The sequence below is a fragment of the Aethalodelphis obliquidens genome, unplaced genomic scaffold (assembly GCF_003676395.1).
Source record: "Aethalodelphis obliquidens isolate GAN/ISIS:26980383/991018 unplaced genomic scaffold, ASM367639v1 scaffold26, whole genome shotgun sequence".
NCBI classification, from domain to species: domain Eukaryota; kingdom Metazoa; phylum Chordata; class Mammalia; order Artiodactyla; family Delphinidae; genus Aethalodelphis; species Aethalodelphis obliquidens.
This window is the reverse complement of record NW_020837970.1, coordinates 12,762,492-12,781,379: the sequence shown is the minus strand read 5'-3', so window position 1 is coordinate 12,781,379 and position 18,888 is coordinate 12,762,492. Positions and strand designations below refer to the sequence as shown.

Genomic DNA, 18,888 nt, shown 5'->3' with positions numbered 1-18,888 from the left:
AATAGTCCCCCTATAACAGTTTATTAGAATGTGAATATATTCCAAATCAATAACTAAAAAAAAAAAAAAATCAAGTTACAAAGCATGCATAAAATACAAAGTAGCAATTTACAAATAGATAGTAGTATCTTCATAACCAATACACCAAAATAATAAAACGGCTACAGAGAAAAACTAAATTGACTAATCACAGCAATGCCTTCCGTGCGCCCCACACGTCATGAGCACCGCAAAAGACAGAAGATTAACTATGAAACATAGTAATCTATGCAAGCCCACACACATGTATATTTTGGGGATATTCCACCATCCTGAATTGTATCACTTTAGTTGACACAACTTGTAGAACACTTCAGTTAAGTGCTCAATACTATCCACAAGAAAACAAAACTAAATATTAGTGTGCACATTTCTGAATGAGAAATGAGTTGCTCCATTGATTTCAATAATGTAGTGGAAGAAAACTTTCAGGTTTGTACAATGCCTAAATGCATTCTATTTAACTCAAGGTACTATTTCATCTTGCGTACTAAAAGAATACATGCCTTTAAGTGGTACCACTTGAGCAGAAATTAACCTCTCACTGTATTCTTTAGACATACTGAAACCAGATATTTATCTGGACTATATTCCATAATATACTGCAAAACTCAAAAATCAGCATTGTTAAAATAATTTTCCATGCCTGCTGGTGGATATGGTGATAAAACTAGGTTGCATTTCATTTACTGGAAGGTTTTAAGACAAAATTAACACTTCACCATTGGATACTAAGAGCATTAAACCAGTTATTGCCTGAGCAATAAAATGCCACACAATCTACTGCTGGGAAATTGGAGAAGTTAAATGACTTGGGCTGCCTGATTACTGTAACAGAGGCACCTCATATGGAATTCCACCAGTCTCTCCAGTTCCCAGCCTGCCAGGCAGCGCTGTTTAACATATGGCCCCATAACCATACTGCTACTGAAATCATCACTGTCTTTTGTGTTTATTAAGATAATTCTTATCCAGAAAAAAGTGCCCCCCTCTCTAATCAATTTTGATGTTTACAAAAATTAAAAAACAAAATTTACTAAACTACATAACCCTATTAAGGCATGTTAGAAATTGACTTCCAGAATAATGGAAAATTTTCAAGCTCTCAAAATTCTGCTATGTTTATAGGGCAATTCTTAGATTTATGGAAATATACACTGCACTGAGAGAAGAGTGTATTAATTATAAGCTGCTCTGTGGCAAAATGATAGCTTATTTCTACAGTCTTCTTAATTTGATTTAATCAAGACCAACAGATCTGAGCTTCAAGGGATCAAGTTATATTATGTCCTACAGTGACAGCTTCCATGATGAAAAGTAAACAATAATTGAGGAATCCAAACATTCAGTTTATTAAACTAAGGCTAGTGAAGCCATAGCATGAAAAAAAAGCTGCAGTCATTCGGGACAAGTGGGTGATTTTATAAAGCTAAAATCAAAAGACTTAAACTTAAGACATGGAAAAATTCATAAGTATGAGGAAGTAATAAAACACAAAAATGACCACAAAAATTACAAATATATTTAAATCTCAGACCTGGGAATTGGACTATACACAGCCTTCTAGAGGAGAAGAGAAACGCCTTATATGTTCTGACAGCACTGCACCTTTGGCTTGTTTTCAGTGGTTGGTGGAACATGAATAGGAACCACATTGTTGCTTGGAGACATGTCATTTTCACGTCTGTCTGACATTTGCTTCTGGGAAACAATGCGGTATATCTCTGAGTAAAAAAAAAAGAAACAGCAACACCCGGTGTGAACAGACCCATAAATCGTTGATAAAAAAGATACACAGAGGCAGAAGTTATATTCATAAGAGAAAAAATGCAAATAAACTGAACAGAGACTGCATATACTCAAAGTTTTATTTTCAAACAGCCACTGATTTGAGTCAACCCATTATTTCACAACAATTTCCCTTAGGGTAAGAAGAGAAATAAAGGTTTTCCATTTCAGAGGGAAAGGTTTACCAATCAGTTAAATAAATCTTGGTCTAAAGAGATTACACAGTTTATGGGCTTAGATCTAAATTTCTACCCTTACCAAAAAAACCTACATACATTGACACTGTACCACAGAAAAATATTTAAATCTGCATTATCAGACACAGTAGGTATTTCTGTTGGCTACATAGGGAAGCATACAACTTCATAAACAAGTCAAAATCCCAAAGGACTCTTGGAAAAGAACGGAAAGATAATGTTTATCAGTGCCTCCTGAACTAAAGTTAAACTATAATGAAATAATTATTCAAATCAAGCAACTTAAGATTTTCTATGACACTTATCAAAACTAATTGTTTAGCATCTACCTCTTCCACTAAACAAACTAGTGGATGAGGAACGTTGCCTGCCGTATCAGTAAACAAAGGATGATGGGCCATCAAGCCATCAGCCACTGCACCCACCCCCCTCTCCCACGGTGCACCCCGAGGGAATTCAGGATGGAGAAAAGTAGAATACTGGCCCTAGATAGTTAAGGTGCATATCAAAGGAGTCATTTCAATGAGCCCAGACTCTTGCAGCTTCCCATACAAAGAAAAGCCCTAAATTCATTAACTTGAGATGTCTGGTTTTCTTTAATTAACAGTAATCTTTTGATGTTCCAGACTACCTAGTTTTTGTTCAAGAAACTCCTATATATCCTGGCTCCTCCCTTAACTCTTCGTAACAGTCTCTCAGAGCTATCTGAGAGGCTGCCTCCTGGGCTTAAGTCCTCAGCAAGTCCGCCAAATAAGACATAATTCTCAATTTTTAGGTTGTGCATTTTTTTCAGTCAACAAACTGTAAGGACCAAAACTGTATCTACTTTATTCACTGCTGTATCTCCAGCATATAGTAGGGGTTTGATAACTAAGTACACGAATAAATGTTATTAAATTCCTCTACAGCAAGTATCCTTATTTAATATATTGTATTTGGTCTTACAGTGCACTGCCTAAACGTAGCTCCCTCTGACTATATAAACTCCTTACAAACAAAGAATGTATCTTACCTTTGTTCTCAAAGTGCTCCCTCCAAAAAAAAAAAAGCCCTCAAAAGATAAGGGAACTCTAAAAATGGGACAAACTGACATGATATGCCTATTATGATGGACTATGAAGTACAATATATTCCTATGAATGACACCTATGTATTCCTACCAAAAATGTTGAAAATGAATTTATCATGAGGAAACAATTAGATAAATCCAGACTGAGGGACATTCTATAAGACAACTGGCCAAGACTCTTCAAAAAAAGTTACTGCTACGAAATACATTTAAAAGATGAGAATAAATGCTTTAGATGTGGGCTACATCCCACCTATTTATATTAAATATATGTTAACCACCTATTTAAATTAAATAAATACAATTCAAAATCCAATTCCTCAGTCCAATAGCCATATTTCAAGTGCTCAATAACAACCCGTAGCAAGTGGCTACTCTATTCAGTACCCAGATATATAACAATTCCATCAATGCAATGTGTTTTCCTTGACTGGATCCTAGGTTTAAACTGTAAAACCCAAATCTATAAAAGACATTATTAGTACACCTGGAGAAATCTGAATATGAACTTGCACATTAGATAATACTACGTAAACAAAGTTCTTGGATATGATATACGGTATTGTGATTATGTAGGAGAATGCCTTTTTCTGAGGAGATAAAATGCTCAAGTGTTTAGTAGTAAAGTGCCATAATGCCTACAGTTTGCTTTCCAAAGATTGAGCAAAGGGGAAGAAAAGTATATTTACACATATAGAAATAAACCAAATGTGGCAAAATGTTAATAACTGAGGATTTTAGATGAAGGATATATGGGTGTTCACTGTATTACTTCTGTAATATTTGGAAATTTTTAAAATATAAAGTTATGGGGAAAAAAGAAAGTGGAATCATATTTTCAAATGTACGAACATCATTTGGATTCTAGGTTGAACTGTTAAAATTTGAGACAGGAAATTTTAATATTGTTTGGATAATAGAGGACAATAAAGAATTACTGCCAGTTTTTAAATGGTTTTGTTGTTACGGGTTTAAGTCCTACCTTTTAAATATACATCATGAAATGTTTACAAATGAAATGATGTAATATCTGGGATTTGTTTCAAAATAATGGGGGAGGGAGTAGGTGGAGGAAAGACTGGCTCTGAACTGACGGTTGTTGATGGCTACATTGGCTCATGATAATATCTTACTTTTGGTATGCTGAAAATTTTCCATAACAAAAAATTAAAGAAAAGGAAATGTACTAACTAAATTAATACATTTTTTCCAAGTTAAAAACTAATTTCCCTAAAGTTGAATAACAGCAAACTGTAATCAACTGAATATGTAAACTAACAAAAACACTGACAGCTCGTGTGCCTTCTCTTATGCTTTTTTGGGGGAAGCAGGTGGCTAAAATTTATGTTTCAGAAGGGTGACAGTGGTTCAAAGGTGAAGAAGCACCAAGGGAAAAGATTAGATTCCAATAAAGAAAGGCAGACTAGAGTTTAAAAAAAAAAAAGGATATGCAGGACGTGGAGTCTTCATTTGGATTCTTTTCATTAAAAAGGGATGGGACCGGGGCTTCCCTGGTGGCGCAGTGGTTAAGAATCTGCCTGCCGGGCTTCCCTGGTGGCGCAGTGCTTGAGAGTCCGCCTGCCGATGCAGGCGACACGGGTTCGCGCCCCGGTCCGGGAAGATTCCACATGCCGTGGAGCGGCTGGGCCTGTGAGCCATGGCCACTGAGCCTGCGTGTCCGGAGCCTGTGCTCCGCAACGGGAGAGGCCACAACAGTGAGAGGCCCGCGTACCGCAAAAAATTAAAAAATTTTAAAAAATTAAAAATAAAAAAAATAAAGAATCTGCCTGCCAATGCAGGGGACACGGGTTCGAGCCCTGGTCTGGGAAGATCCCCATGCCGCGGAGCAACTAAGCCCGTGCACCACAACTACTGAGCCTGCGTTCTAGAGCCCGCGAGCCACAACTACTGAGGCTGCGTGTTTCAACTACTGAAGCCTGCGTGCCTAGAGCCCATACTCCACAACAAGGGAAGCCACCGCAATGAGAGGCCTGTGCACCGCCACGAAAAGTAGACTAAGAAAGCCCGCGTGCAGCAACAAAGACCCAACGTAGCCAAGAATAAATTAATTAATTTAAAAAGAAATTTTAAAAAGGGATGGGACCAGAGTGTCTAGGGTAAAGAGAAAGACAGTCATTCAATCAGGCTAGTGACTAAGAAGTAAAGATAATCATCAACTTACTGAAAAACTATACCATTCATTCTTTATTCTTTATGTTTTCTCCCTAATCCCCAACTGGAAGGCTCTTCTTTCTCAAGTGCAAATGATTAAATGTGACCCTCTACAAATTTAACTTCTTTACAAGTCGTTTTAAATATTACGTTAGGGGAACCAAAACAAAAATTATTTTGCAGGTTCTTAAATAAAAAGCAAATACTGGAAGAAAGTAAAAAGCAGAGTTCTCAGAGAACACAGAAAGGTAAATAATTAAAGAGATCTCATTACAAGGAAAGAAATTTGAGCAGTGTTATAAAACTGCCTGCAAGTACTGCATACTGTTTTGTAGAAGTAGATTATTACTACATTGCTACAGTCACCAAAAAGATGTCTGCTAATAAAAATGCCACCCAAGGCAACAAAGAAAAAGGAAAGTGCTGATCAGAAAACTAGGAGAAATTTTTTCTTTCAGTTAGAATGGGCACTAAGAAGCTACACAAGTAATTTAACATCTGTGTGGCTGGGTGTGTCACTTAAAAAAAACTTTGATAAGAAAATATAAAGCAGGTACCTTCTAGCCGGTATCTGATTAGAGAAGGTTATTTAAGTGGGGGGAGGGGAACAGGACAAATAACTTGCTAAACCAGATGCAAATATTTTCCTCTTTCAAGGGCATGTTCTCCTTTAGAACCAAATGTATGTGATATACCAATTCCTGTGCAGACCCTTTTCAAGAAGTCCAAAGGACAGGTAAGGTTAGAAAGAAAAGGAATTCTGCTTTATCGTTCTTATATCAGGATCTCCTGTATGAGATCTAAATATAAAGTAAAATATTAATATAAAATAGCTTTAAATATAACCGAGTAAAGTTAAATAAAAGACATATGCCTATTTCTACTCTAATGGAAATATGGATCAAGTTTCAAAGTAAATTCTAAGGAAGTTAAATGCAATAGCTCTAAATTGGGGAACAAAAAAAACTAAAATTCCTCAGTCCCTCCAAAAATTGTGAAAATAGCAGAGACCTGAGTTATCCTACTACAGCCTACATCAGAATTTGTTAGACCTTCTTCAAACCAACTGCTCAGGATGTAAGTTTCTTGAAGGTCAAAAAATGCTCTGATTTGACTGACACAAGGTTGCCATATGCAAAGAATCAAAGCTACTATGTCTGATTAAAAGATCCTCACTACTCCAATAAAATTAATGCCTGAAAAACCCTAGCCTCACTTTTTAGAGACAATATGCTAAGTGAACTAAAATTCTTTCAACCAGGAATTCCCTGGCGGTCCAGTGGTTAGGACTCCATGCTTCCACTGCAGGGGGCACAGGTTCAATCCCTGGTCGGGGAAATAATATCCCACAAGCCACACAGCACGGCCAAAAAAAAATTCTTTCAACCATAGAATTAAGAATTTAGTCTCCATACTACAAAGATGGCTTCGACTTATTAATTACATGGAGAAACCTGGAGGACATCATCATAACCAACATCACCAGTAATTAATAAGACAAACCAATATCATGAGCCTTCTGATATGATGCACTGAGAACACTTTTGTGGTATTCCTGCTGAAAATACATAACCAGAACTGAATCACAAGGAAACATAAGACAAACCCAAATTGAGGGACACTACAAAATAACTGACCCATACCCTTCAAGAAATGTCAATAAACAAAAGACAAAATGAGGAACTATTCCAGATTAGAGAAAACTAAAAAGAATTATGACAACTGAATGCAAGTATGATCTGATTACAGACTGTCTTTTGCTAATAAGGACATAATTGGAACAGTTGGCAAAATATGAATAAGATCTGTAGCTTAACATTGATGTGGTACTATTACCTAACTCTCTAATTTTGATCAATGTACTATGGCTATGAAAAGACTATATCCTTGATTTTAGGAAATACACGCTGAAAAGCACTTAGGGATAATGGGCAACATGTCTGTCACTCTCAAATGGTACAGGAAAAAAACAGTATTATTTATATATTTAGAGAGGAAGAAAAAGAAGCAAGCAAGTGTGGTAAAATATCAACATCTGGGGAATATGGGTTAAAGGTATTTGCAAATACTCTGTACTATTATTGCAACCGTTAAGTCTGAATTTGTCAAAATTCAAAGTTAAAAGAAAAAAATAATACAGTATGGAAAATATGGATTAATAACATCCCTCAATGAACTTGAGGATGAAAGAAAACAAAGCTGCACTGAAATTTAGAGGCTAAGCAACGTATCAGGCTCACTCATGCACTAACCAACCACCTCCTAAAAATACCATCAGCAAAATTATGTCATGAAGTTACAGTCAAAGTCATGGATGTCAAGAATGGCATGGGTCGATTCTAAAAAAAGCAACACAGTTAACTTTGAAGTAACAATGGAGATACATTTTCTAATACATAATTTTGCATCTTAAAAAGTAAAAAGCTATTTTTTTCTTCCAGCAACATCAAAATACAACATAAATGCTCCCTTAATACTGTTAACACGTAAGGCAGAATTAAGCCTAATGAGAATACTGTTCTATTTCCTGTTTCTCCTATGCATTAATACTCCCACTATTATATAGAAAAGTTTAGAACAAACATCCTAACACTTGCAAAACACAGATGTCTGCTGCCATATCCAGTGATCTCTGATCCCACAGATCAACACTGAGACATTACAGGAAGCTGAAGAAATAGTGGCTATATAGAGAGAAAAAGTGGTAGTAGTAAGTGAAGCTCAAGCCTTGTTTGCTTTCAAGCAATATTAATTAAGCAGTAACAAAAGCTTAATCAAGAGTGAATTTTAAGAGAAACAGCCAGATGTTCATCATTCAGGACAAAACAGATCAATTTTAAGTATATATCACTGCTTATTGATTAGTTCATGTTTGAACAGATCATACGTTCAACGTCACAAAATGATACACAAAATAGTTAACTGCAGATGGAAGAAAACACTTGGCCTCATTTTCACTCAATATGAGAATAAACGGGCTATAAACTGAAATCAGAATGGGCTAGAATTATAGCAGAGATTTGATAGGACATAAAAAATAACCCAACAAGGACTAACTAAAGTTTTTTCAAATGAGGTTTTTCAGAGGCCTTAAGAGACTCACAGACTTTGAAGATGATTTAATTCACTCATGTTAAGACACTGAATCTTAGGACTAGAGAGGTTCACTGGCTTTAGATACACAGGGAATGAGAGCAAAGTGATAAAAAGTAAAACCTACAGCTCCTGGGTCTCAACTGAGTATTCAACACATTGATCCAAGAGAAACCACACAAGTGCTTAAAAAGGAAAAAAAGGATTTGCAGACATAGTGCATATTCAATCAGATCTTGCTTGCTTGAAACAATCTGCAATGAAAGTTGACACAAAGATTCTAAAACAAAGCGACTGTGTTCCAAAGACTGTTTATCCAACTCTAGCACCGGTCCTTTATTTACTATTTTTCTGATAACAGAAAAGAATTCTAATAAACCAGGTATGTAAATCATCAATATAGTTTATTTTTAATGAGTTTTTTTTCATACCTTCACTGCTATTTAGCTACTGATATCAAATATTTGCAATGTACCAGGGACAGCTAAGTATTTTACATGTACAAACTCATGTACTCATTTTTGGAGTCTAGAGTAGATGTCTCAATGACAGACAATTCTTTTCTGTGAGTTAGGTTATAGGGACAAAAACCTTTAAGTCACAACATTAACAGTCAAGTCAAATCATATCACAAGGTATTTATAAATACAAGCCCTTACTTGAAAGAAAATAACAGAACTCCCAAAACATATTTCAACTTTACATACGAAGAAATTAAGGGCTAGAAAGGTTAAGTAACTTGCCGAAGATTATAGGAGCTAATTAATAAGTGGAACAGCCAGGACTAGAAACCAAGTCAGGCTTCTAAACCCATGTTCCTAAACCCTAAGTTTTATTCCCTACATTTTTACAGTAAGATAACATTTAAAAGCTAAAATCTGTTGGTCTCCAATACAAGTGCTGCATACGAAGAATAAAAATCTTCTTACATTATAATTGGAAGCTCATTTACTTAACCATTTCTCCATATATATTTTTTAGACCACATAAGATCACTATATATTAAGACTATACTCTAAACTATGAGTTCTTAAAAGTAATAAACAGCGACCTCCCTGGTGGTCCAGTGGTTAAGACTCCACGCTCCCAATGCAGGGGGTCTGGGTTCGATCCCTGGTCAGGGAACTAGATCCCTCATGCCACAACTAAGACCCAGCGTAGCCAAATAAATAAATAATTTTTTTAAAGTAATATACATTTTTAAAGTACTTAAAAACAACTCACTGAAGTGCCTATTAGAGGATTAAGAAGTGCCTATTAGAGGATTAAGATTAAACTTTCAGATGAATTGTTCATTCTATTAAAGTCAGGGTAAATATGAGTCAACATAAATAAAATGTCCTCTTATTCCTGAGGTTGACCTGGTCTACACATCCACATTCCAAAACAGCATGAATTTTGTTTCTTTCCCACTACTTATTTAAACTTTTCAGTATGTAATCACTGGCTGATTTTCTCCACAGGTGACACGTTGCTTCTTATCCAATAATAGATCATGGCAGAATTTTACTTTTTGTTTTCTCATTTAAGTTTTTAAGAATATATTTTTCCCTGGGTGCTTCTATAACAAATCAGAACCAAGAATGCCTTTTCTTTACTGAATTTCAAGAAGACATTCATATCTTTCCATAAATGGGATTTCAATATTTATTTTCTAAAAAGTACCATTAAGCATTGCTTTGTGCTTATGACCATGAAATATGGAATTCATGGACCAAAGTAATAACAGAAGTGAACAAATTATTTTCAAAGTATTTTTCCCACTATAAACCAGATGAATTAGGATGATTAAAGCTCAGCAAGCAAGGGTTGTTAACTAATTTTGTACTCTAAACAGGTCTTGCGATAGTAGCTCTCAAATGATAGTCATTCTCAGTGTGATTTTATAGTTTAGTTTCCTGATTAATTTGTTTAAATTTCCTTCCTAATACTTCAAATTCCCACTGGTATAATCTAAAAATGCAAGTCTTACCTGTCAAGATTGTCTGAAAAGCAGCTTCTACATTTGTAGAGTCTAGAGCAGATGTCTCAATGAATGACAAACCATTCTTTTCTGTGAGGAGACACAAAAACTTCAGTCTTGTCAAATTTTAATACAAGGGATGTATTAAAGCTTTCAAAAGGAAAGTAACAGAACTTTTTTAAAGCCCAAGACCTCCCCAACTTCTTGAGGAATAAGAGCACATGTTACTTCCACTTTAGTAGATTAAAAATGACAGCGAGAAATTTTCACTGACTTCTTAATTAAAATAAATACTCGTTGCATCTAAATACTACCACTAGCAATGAACAACACTAGGCATAATGTAGTAAACTTATCAAATACTCAGCTAATTTCATCCCTTACTGGGCTTCTCCCCATCAACCACATAGCTATGGTATGAACGTGGGTGGGTATATGTGATTCACTCAGAATTCAGTGACTGTATTATCTGAAATAAAGCTTCTCTCCCAGAAAACTGAAAAACTGTGATCGAAAATTTTATTCACAGCATAATCAATAGTGGAAGGTCACAATTTTCACTTGTCAAGAATGTACAATGTTGCCTTCTAGTAGGCTGCCCCTACCAATACGGAGTCAGTAGATAGGCAGATCCTCTATTAAGCCAAAAAAGTTACAACTCCTAAGCAGCTACACCCCTGTTGGTCCTTGACCACTCCCTGGGCCACTACTTTTCGGACACACATAGAACAAGCCTTAGTAAAACACAGACATAATGGAAAAACGCAGGAAGCACAGAATAAACATAGATTTCATCTACCCGTTCCAGGGAGAGAAAAGAAGACAGTATTCATAGTCAACTTTTGGCAGCAAAAACTCAAAATACTACAGTTTTAATAACTCAAAGTTAAGCAAAAGAGTTGTACAGTCATCACACACTTTCAAAACAACAATACTTGTTAAGCATTCATGTTTACCTTTCCAAAACTACTGTAACCGATTACCCTCATGGGAGAGTTATCAAAACTGCAAGAAATACAGAATCACTGTAATATCACAGAATTCATACAACTAACCTGCAAAAGCTCTTGCTTCATCTGTAGGAACCGCCCTGAGATGGCGCAAATCACTCTTATTGCCCACAAGCATGATAACAATGTTACTATCAGCATGATCTCTCAGTTCTTTCAGCCATCGCTCTACATTTTCATATGTGAGATGTTTAGCAATGTCATAAACCAATAAGGCACCTACAGCTCCACGATAGTATCTGAAAACAGAAACATGTATTTAACTATTAGAAAACAACCACAAGATGGAAGAGAACACCAGAAAAGACTAAATATATGGTGTGTATATATATATATATATATATATATATATATACACACATACACATATATATAGTTTTAAACACACTTATAAATTTTAGAATCCTAGTACCGGAATTCTTTAAAGAAAACAAAACAGTACCTTTTTCCAATACCAAAAGTCAGTTAATTCACTTAGGTAGCCTATTTCACAGAACTTAAAAAACTATGAGACTTACGCTGATGTTATAGCTCGGTATCGCTCTTGCCCTGCCGTGTCCCATATCTGTGCTTTTATTGTTTTCCCATCAACCTGGATGCTTCTTGTTGCAAACTCTACTCCAATGGTGCTCTTGCTTTCAAGATTAAACTCATTTCGAGTAAATCGAGACAGGAGATTACTCTTTCCAACACCAGAATCTCCGATAAGGACAACTAAAAAGACAAAGAACTTAATGTCAGATGAATGAGGCACACACATTCACAATGCCATCATGTTTTAAAGCAAAAAAAGACAGGGCATCTGATTTTTAAAAAGGGATGAGGGTGGGGGTGGAGCTGAGTGCCCATGTTATCAATCGATAAAACCAATTTATACTTTTTAACGTGTTTCTACCTGCATAGTGACTTCCACACATCATCTTCCACACATCATCTGCTTAGCACAGATAAAGTATCCTGTCTCACACATGCAAATTTTAATCATAGGTCTACTAGGCACTGATGACAGGCTAATGCATTAATTTAACAATCAACGCTATACCAACCTTACTACCTTAGAAGGTAATAACTTGAAAGATAAATCCTAAACCAAATGAACAATTTATGATATGAAAATGTATTAGACATGAAAGCAACAAAGGATGTTAGTGCCCTAAGTATGTTCTACTTAGTCTCATCAAAGCCTGGAAGACCTCAGGACTCATACCTAGGCAAAATGAAACACACGTAACACAGACGGCATCATGTTTATAAACGTTGCCACCCAGATCACAGAAACTACAATGGTCCTTTCATAGTTCCATTTACCAGACTGGCAGGAGACTAGAGACCCCTCCAAAAAGAAACACCCCACTAAGTTTAACAGGGGCCCTAGAAAGCTGACTAATAACTCTGACTTACTCTGAGTCAAAGTCAAAGCAAGGAGGGCCTACACTTTTACTTACGACTTAACGACTTAAAAAAAAAAAAGGTTTGATTAGATGAATTTATTTCCTATGATTACTAAAGGAGGCAGTTTATTTACTAGCTAAATACAGTGGATTCTTTTTCACCTAAGGTGATATTACACTTCAAAAACAATGGGGAAATAGGCAGTCAACTTGTTTTAAAGCATTTCTATCTGAATTTAAAGAACAAATGAGTTCACAGGTTTACAGAATCTGAGCTTGATAACATTTTTTTCCTTGGTAAAAAATTTTATCAAGATTTCAGAAAATATTACACTTATTCCTACTGTTGACTACTAATGCTGCTTCTTAGTTCTTATTAGCTAATTGACTTAGATACCAGGACCAGATAATCAAACATGCAAGAATAACACCAGGAATAAGACCATGCCTTACTAAAGAGACTGGTATCTGGTAGACAGTGGCAAGGGCAGTGAAAACTGTGAGAGCTCACTGCACTCAGGTCAGAGGGCAGAGTCCATTACGCATTCCTTCCTTGCCACAAGAGTGGATATAAGCTGGCCTCTGGACAGTCTTGGAGAGAGTACAATTATTAGCAAATGCATATCTTTCTGGCCTCCTCTATCAGCTCATTCAGCAAGAAATCATCCCGGCAGCAGTGACCCCATGCAGCAAAATGCATAGTTATTTCTAGTTATATAGTCAATTAGAGGTGTCAGAGGTACTGCAGCAAACACAGATAATACAGTAAATGCTTTAATTTGGATACCAGGGAAGAAGATGCTAAGGTCATGAAAGTAACGTACAAAAACAATGCACTTCCAATTTTATAGGATAGTTGGTTGATTTGTTAGTTCTCAAGGTCCCCCATTCTAGATGTGAAATGAAATCCCAGCTTCAGTAATCAAGTCCACCCTATTAGCAGGTGTACTCACTGCTGCCTCTTAGCATAAGAGGCTGGATGTTCTGCTGAGGAAAACTCCTTTGAATCTTTTCTGGCCCCATGCTAGCACTGAGGTATAAAAGCCTCACTTGAAGTGGGAATAGCAAAGAAGGGAAAAACCAAAAAGCTGAACATTTCTACTGCATAGGCACTCAGATACATCAGATATATCGATTTAGAAGCCAGTCATTTAGTTTAAAGCCAAAGAGCAAGACATCTAGAATGATAATGCCTTTGGAAAATAAATAAATAAATAACTCAAAGAACACTTTCCCCATCCCACAAAAACTCTAGTACTTTCAAATTTTGGTCTCTTGCCTTTCAACCTCCACTTTAATGATTATGTTCATTATCTCCCCATCCTCAAATCTTTACGCCATCATAAAAATACTTAGTGAGGGCATGTTTTCCCCTTGATATAATCAATTAATTTTAACATAAAATTAGTACCCTTATCTGAAAATAATTCAAGATTCATGAATACTTTATATAGTATAAAATAGTTATCTCAACTAGACATGGAAAAGGCTGACAGAATTATGACTAGCAACTTCTTAAAGGACTGTATTTTAAATGACAACAGAAAGTATTGGTTTTTTAAGAATAGCGCTGCCAAGATGATGCTGAGAAATGACACACTAAGGAAAGCTGCTTCTATTCAGTTGCCAAAAGAGAAACCACACCAAGAAAGGTTATATTTAGGCTCACTAAAAAATAAACAAACTAGAATGGATTAAATTACCTAAACAACAGAAGAGAATTTACTGGTTATAATTAAAAAAAAAAACAAACCAAAAACCCGAAAGTTCATGGACTCAGACTTAATTTCTAATCAAAACAGTTTCTCTCATTAAGATGACAATACTTAATTGATTTTTTTAATGAGACAAACTATATGATCACATCCTATAGTTCAAGAAAGGAATTTGAAGTTTTTCCTATACTTCCTAACTAGTATCTTAGGTTAAAAGTACTTCCACTTTAAACATTTTATAACTATAGCCATCTACATAACATATATATATGTGTGTGTAAGCATAAATTAAATAACAGCATCTGTATATGAAACATGTATCACATTTCTAAAATAACTTGATAATATTCATTACTACTTGGTTAACCTCATCTGCTGAATTTTATGTATCATCTCTAATATCTGATGCTAAATTTGGTTCATTATATATCAAATACTAGGCTGCTAAATGCCATAAAAACAGAATATACATATTAACTGACCATTATTTAACAAAAATTTCCAACTCTTCAACCACATTTAGTTTTACACACTCTCTTGCAAACTAACGTACTGGGCTAAAATTTAATTCAACAAATCAACCATAGTATCTCAGACCTAAAAGTTATCACCTGAAGGAGTAACTGATAATTTTCATACTGGCTTTTATAAATAAACTTGGAGATCTTCTACTCTTTCAACTATTCATAGTCCAACCTCACCAAGAGTCTTTAAAATTCAATAAGGCTGAAGTAGACAAGTTTTTCTAGATTCAGCAGAACCCAAATTGCTCAACCAAAAGTTGTGAAAGAAAACCTATCAAGATGCAAGACAGCAAAGTTCCTATGGCAATCAGCTGATGGTTAATTACTACTGACCTTCAATGAGACTGAAAAGAAAATGGTGTAGACTATGTATCCAGGTATTTTCAGAAAATGTGACTCTGACTGAATTGGTGTCTACCACAATATTTGTAAACAGGAACTATGATTGATTCATAGTTCATTTATGTGTCCCAAAGGGCCTTAACCACATTGTGTGTAAATATTTGTGGAATTAAAGTTTTTAAAATAAAAAGTCAAGTTTTAAAAAATAAAATTAATTCCCCACCTCCACCAAAAGTCTCACTGTTGAACTTAACTAAAGATTAATGTTCAAGAACAAATACATAGTTTAGAATAATGCTCCTGCTCTCCCCACATTACATTCCCACTTGGACCACTCCATCCTACACCAACCAAAATATTCCTTCATTTTCAGCTGGTTAGAGTTACAAACTAATTTACAATTCCCTCAACTCTTAAGTTTGCTAGGTAAGCATTCTTCCAGCTGGACAGCTGCAGCTCATCTCAGGGAACAAATCTATGTAAGAATGAAACCATTTAAAATGAAATTATTGTTGCTTCACTTTAAATTATAATTGTATAAATAAGAAATTGGCTATATAATCATCACAGAAGTTAAAAAGTGACTCATATCCTGTAAGAGCTTTAAAAAAAAGTGGAAATCTTTCTCAGCAGAATTTTTAAAACACCTTATCAAACAGCAAAATGTACAACACATGAAACCATAACCTATGGAAATATAAAACACTTTAGGAAGTCCTAGTTTTAAGTTTCTTTACTAATACTTAAATGCTCTTACAGTTACAGATTCAGGTTTTAAAAAAAAAACCCAGTGAGAACCATAGTAACTTCTTTCACATTATTACCATTTATTGAGTCCTCACAGAAGCTAAAATTTTACAATCAGTCTCATTTAATTCTCACAACAGCCCTGAGAGGTGTTTTTTTTTAATAGATGAGGGAACTGAGGCTCAAAAAAGTCATCTTTCCAAAGGTCACAAAGCAAATGTAAAACCTGAGTCACTATTTGAACCCAGGCCTGTGTGATTCCAAAGCCCTGTGCTCTCTCAATCATTGTTAGTAGGATGGTCTAAACCCAAGGCTAAGTTAAAATTTCTTAAGCCAATCCAGGATACTGAGTATTCTTCGTGAGAAAATAACTGGCTTCTACAACCAACATTCAAGTTCTAAAACAAACAGGAGAAATACTCTGATAGTCTATCTCATCCTAAATTACTTACTTCAGAAGTACCTAGCTGCCCACTGCCCCTGCACCTTGTTTAAAAAAACAAATCTCTCTTTAATGACTAAACCCCAGTCTCCAGGGTCTCACTTAAGTAACTGCACCAGACCTCAGATGCCTTCAGTCAAGAGTGTGCAAACTAATCCATGTTTCTTTTTTCTATTTGTAAAATGCATTAAGTACCCTCTTCTCCATAAATGCCTTTCCACTATCAGGGTAGTGGGAGTGGATACTGAAGGTACTCACCCTATATAAAAATTTCTGACCCAGAAGAATAAGTGGTGATAAGGGCATATCATCTGCTAGTGTGCCAAGATTTGCAAAGTATTGGTAAAGCAATGTTTCCTGCTTGTTTAGTCAACCATTCTTAGCACCCAGTGGCAAAGTCAGAAACAGTCACCAAGCTTAACATTCTTTTTAAACTCCACCCTCCACTGTAAAGCTTTAATAGCAATGGCTTCTTCCTCCTTGGTAATGATCTTTGTTCAGCATACTACTGATGGCTGCCCTCCTAATTCAGGAGCAGAGAAAGACCATCAGAGAGAGCGCATTCATCCAACAAAAAAAGCATTTAGTGTACTATTCTCTCAATGAAAACTGTATCCGTTATTTTTGTTGATTAAAAAAAAAACTATTTGGATTCTTTCTGGACTAACCAATAATTTTTTTTCACTCCCCACCCTCCAATATGTTTTGTCCAAGTGCACTACATGTTTCCCTACCTTATGAAAAATACTTAATTTGACCAAAGAGCACGCAACTTCCCCATGCCGCTCCCCCCTCCACCTCTGGGAAAAGGTATGCGGCCAACTAGGACTCTTCCCTTCCTGTTCTAAAAACACCAAAAGGTTGGATCCTCCCAGTGTTGCAGCAGGAAGCAACCAGTCCACAGCGATAAAGAAATCTAGTATTTGTGCAGCGCACAACCTATCCTGCTCAGGAACTGGGCCTTCAGGTCTGGCAAGGATAACAGCCACCACCCATCCGCAACCCCTTCTCTCGAGCAGAGTCAAGAGCTATCCCAGGCTGTCTGCCGCTGGGAAGGGAGGGTAGAAGAAAAAAGGCTAGGTGGCAAGTCACATCGGTCTGCCGGGTCACTGCGACAAGTGCGCGCGTGGGTGCTGGGACGATCCCTCCTGCCCTACCCACCCCCCCCAGCGTCGGGGTCGCACACGAGACGTGGGAGAGCTCTTCAACTATCTGGGGAGGGAAGGCAGAGAAAGAGCTACCAATGCTGGGGGCAGTGCGAGAAGGTTACTGACCGAGAGAACTGTGGGGCGGGTGGGGGTGGGGCCGCCGGCCCGTGCGGCTTTTAACCAGGGCCTGGCCCCGGTAATGGAAGAAGAATGCTAGGAGAGGCGTCTGTCCGAGGGGAGGGGAAGGGGCCCTCCCGAGAGGAAAGGGCGGCGGATAAGAAAAAGACCGGTACTGGGAGCGTGCGTCGAGGGCAAGGTGAAGAGCGGAGGGAAGGGCCTGTCAGAGGGGCTCAGGGAGGGTGTATACTGAGGGGGAGGGGGCGCTCAACCCGAAAAGATGGACGGTGGGAGGGGCGCCCCTTTGGAGGGGCCCTGGAACCCGGGGAGGAAGGAAGGCGATTTGGGAGACAGCAGCCGGCCGCGAGAAGGGCGCAGGGTAGGGTCTCTGAGGCGTCCTCAGGCCTCTGGGGAGGTCGCTAAGAGATCGCTGTGTGGTGAGGATCCCCTCTGTGACGGGAGGGAAAGGAGCTGAGCTGGGAGACCGCAGGACGAACCGCACACAGAGGAAGGGCTGAGGAAGGCCGATCTCAGGGCAGGGGCAGCCCGCGGGCGGGTCCCCCGGGAGTGTCCTGGGCCCCCGAACCGGGACTCGGCGGAGAGTTCGAGAGCCCTTGGCCTCACCTTTGAAGAGGTAGTCGTACTCGTCGTCGCGGGTGCCCATTGCGCGGCCGAGAAGCGAAGGGGCGGGAGCAGCAGTGGTACCGGTGGGACCAGGGGGCGTCGCTGCAGGGATAAACCGAACGCCGAGCTTCAGCGGCCGGACCCGGTAAAGAACCCCTCCCTGCCGCTACGCCACTTCCGGCAGGCCCCCGCCCCTAAGGGGAAGTACTTCCGGAGAGGCGGTGCCCCGCCCCTGAGCCTAAGAAGGGCGACGCTCTCGGGTTTCGCTTAGGTTTTCAAATTCTCGTCCCCCACTCCCCCGCACCTCGGAAGGCTCTGAGCGGATACTGAGCCCTGGACTCCCGGCTGACCTTCCTAGCGGCTGCTCTCCGCACTTAATGGTCTCTCCCTCATTCCACGCGCCGCCATGCCGCGAAGCGGGGCGCTGGGGAGCGCTTCGGCACTGCCTCTGGCGGTTGGTTTGTGGATGGGGGCAGGGTTCTTTAAGAATTAGAGAACCGAAGGCGA

The 18,888-nt window shown here is 38.0% G+C and overlaps 1 protein-coding gene across 1 annotated transcript; it reads right to left on the bottom strand.

Annotated features, from left to right (window-relative positions):
- Positions 1–18,543, bottom strand: RAB11A (RAB11A, member RAS oncogene family). Its single transcript, XM_027123375.1, has 5 exons — positions 18,382–18,543; positions 11,850–12,045; positions 11,377–11,570; positions 10,331–10,411; positions 1–1,763 (listed from the first exon to the last, which is right to left on the bottom strand). The coding sequence occupies exons 1-5, from the start codon at positions 18,419–18,421 to the stop codon at positions 1,624–1,626; spliced, it is 651 nt and encodes a 216-aa protein (XP_026979176.1). The 5' UTR covers positions 18,422–18,543; the 3' UTR covers positions 1–1,623.
- Positions 18,544–18,888: the final 345 nt, after the last annotated feature.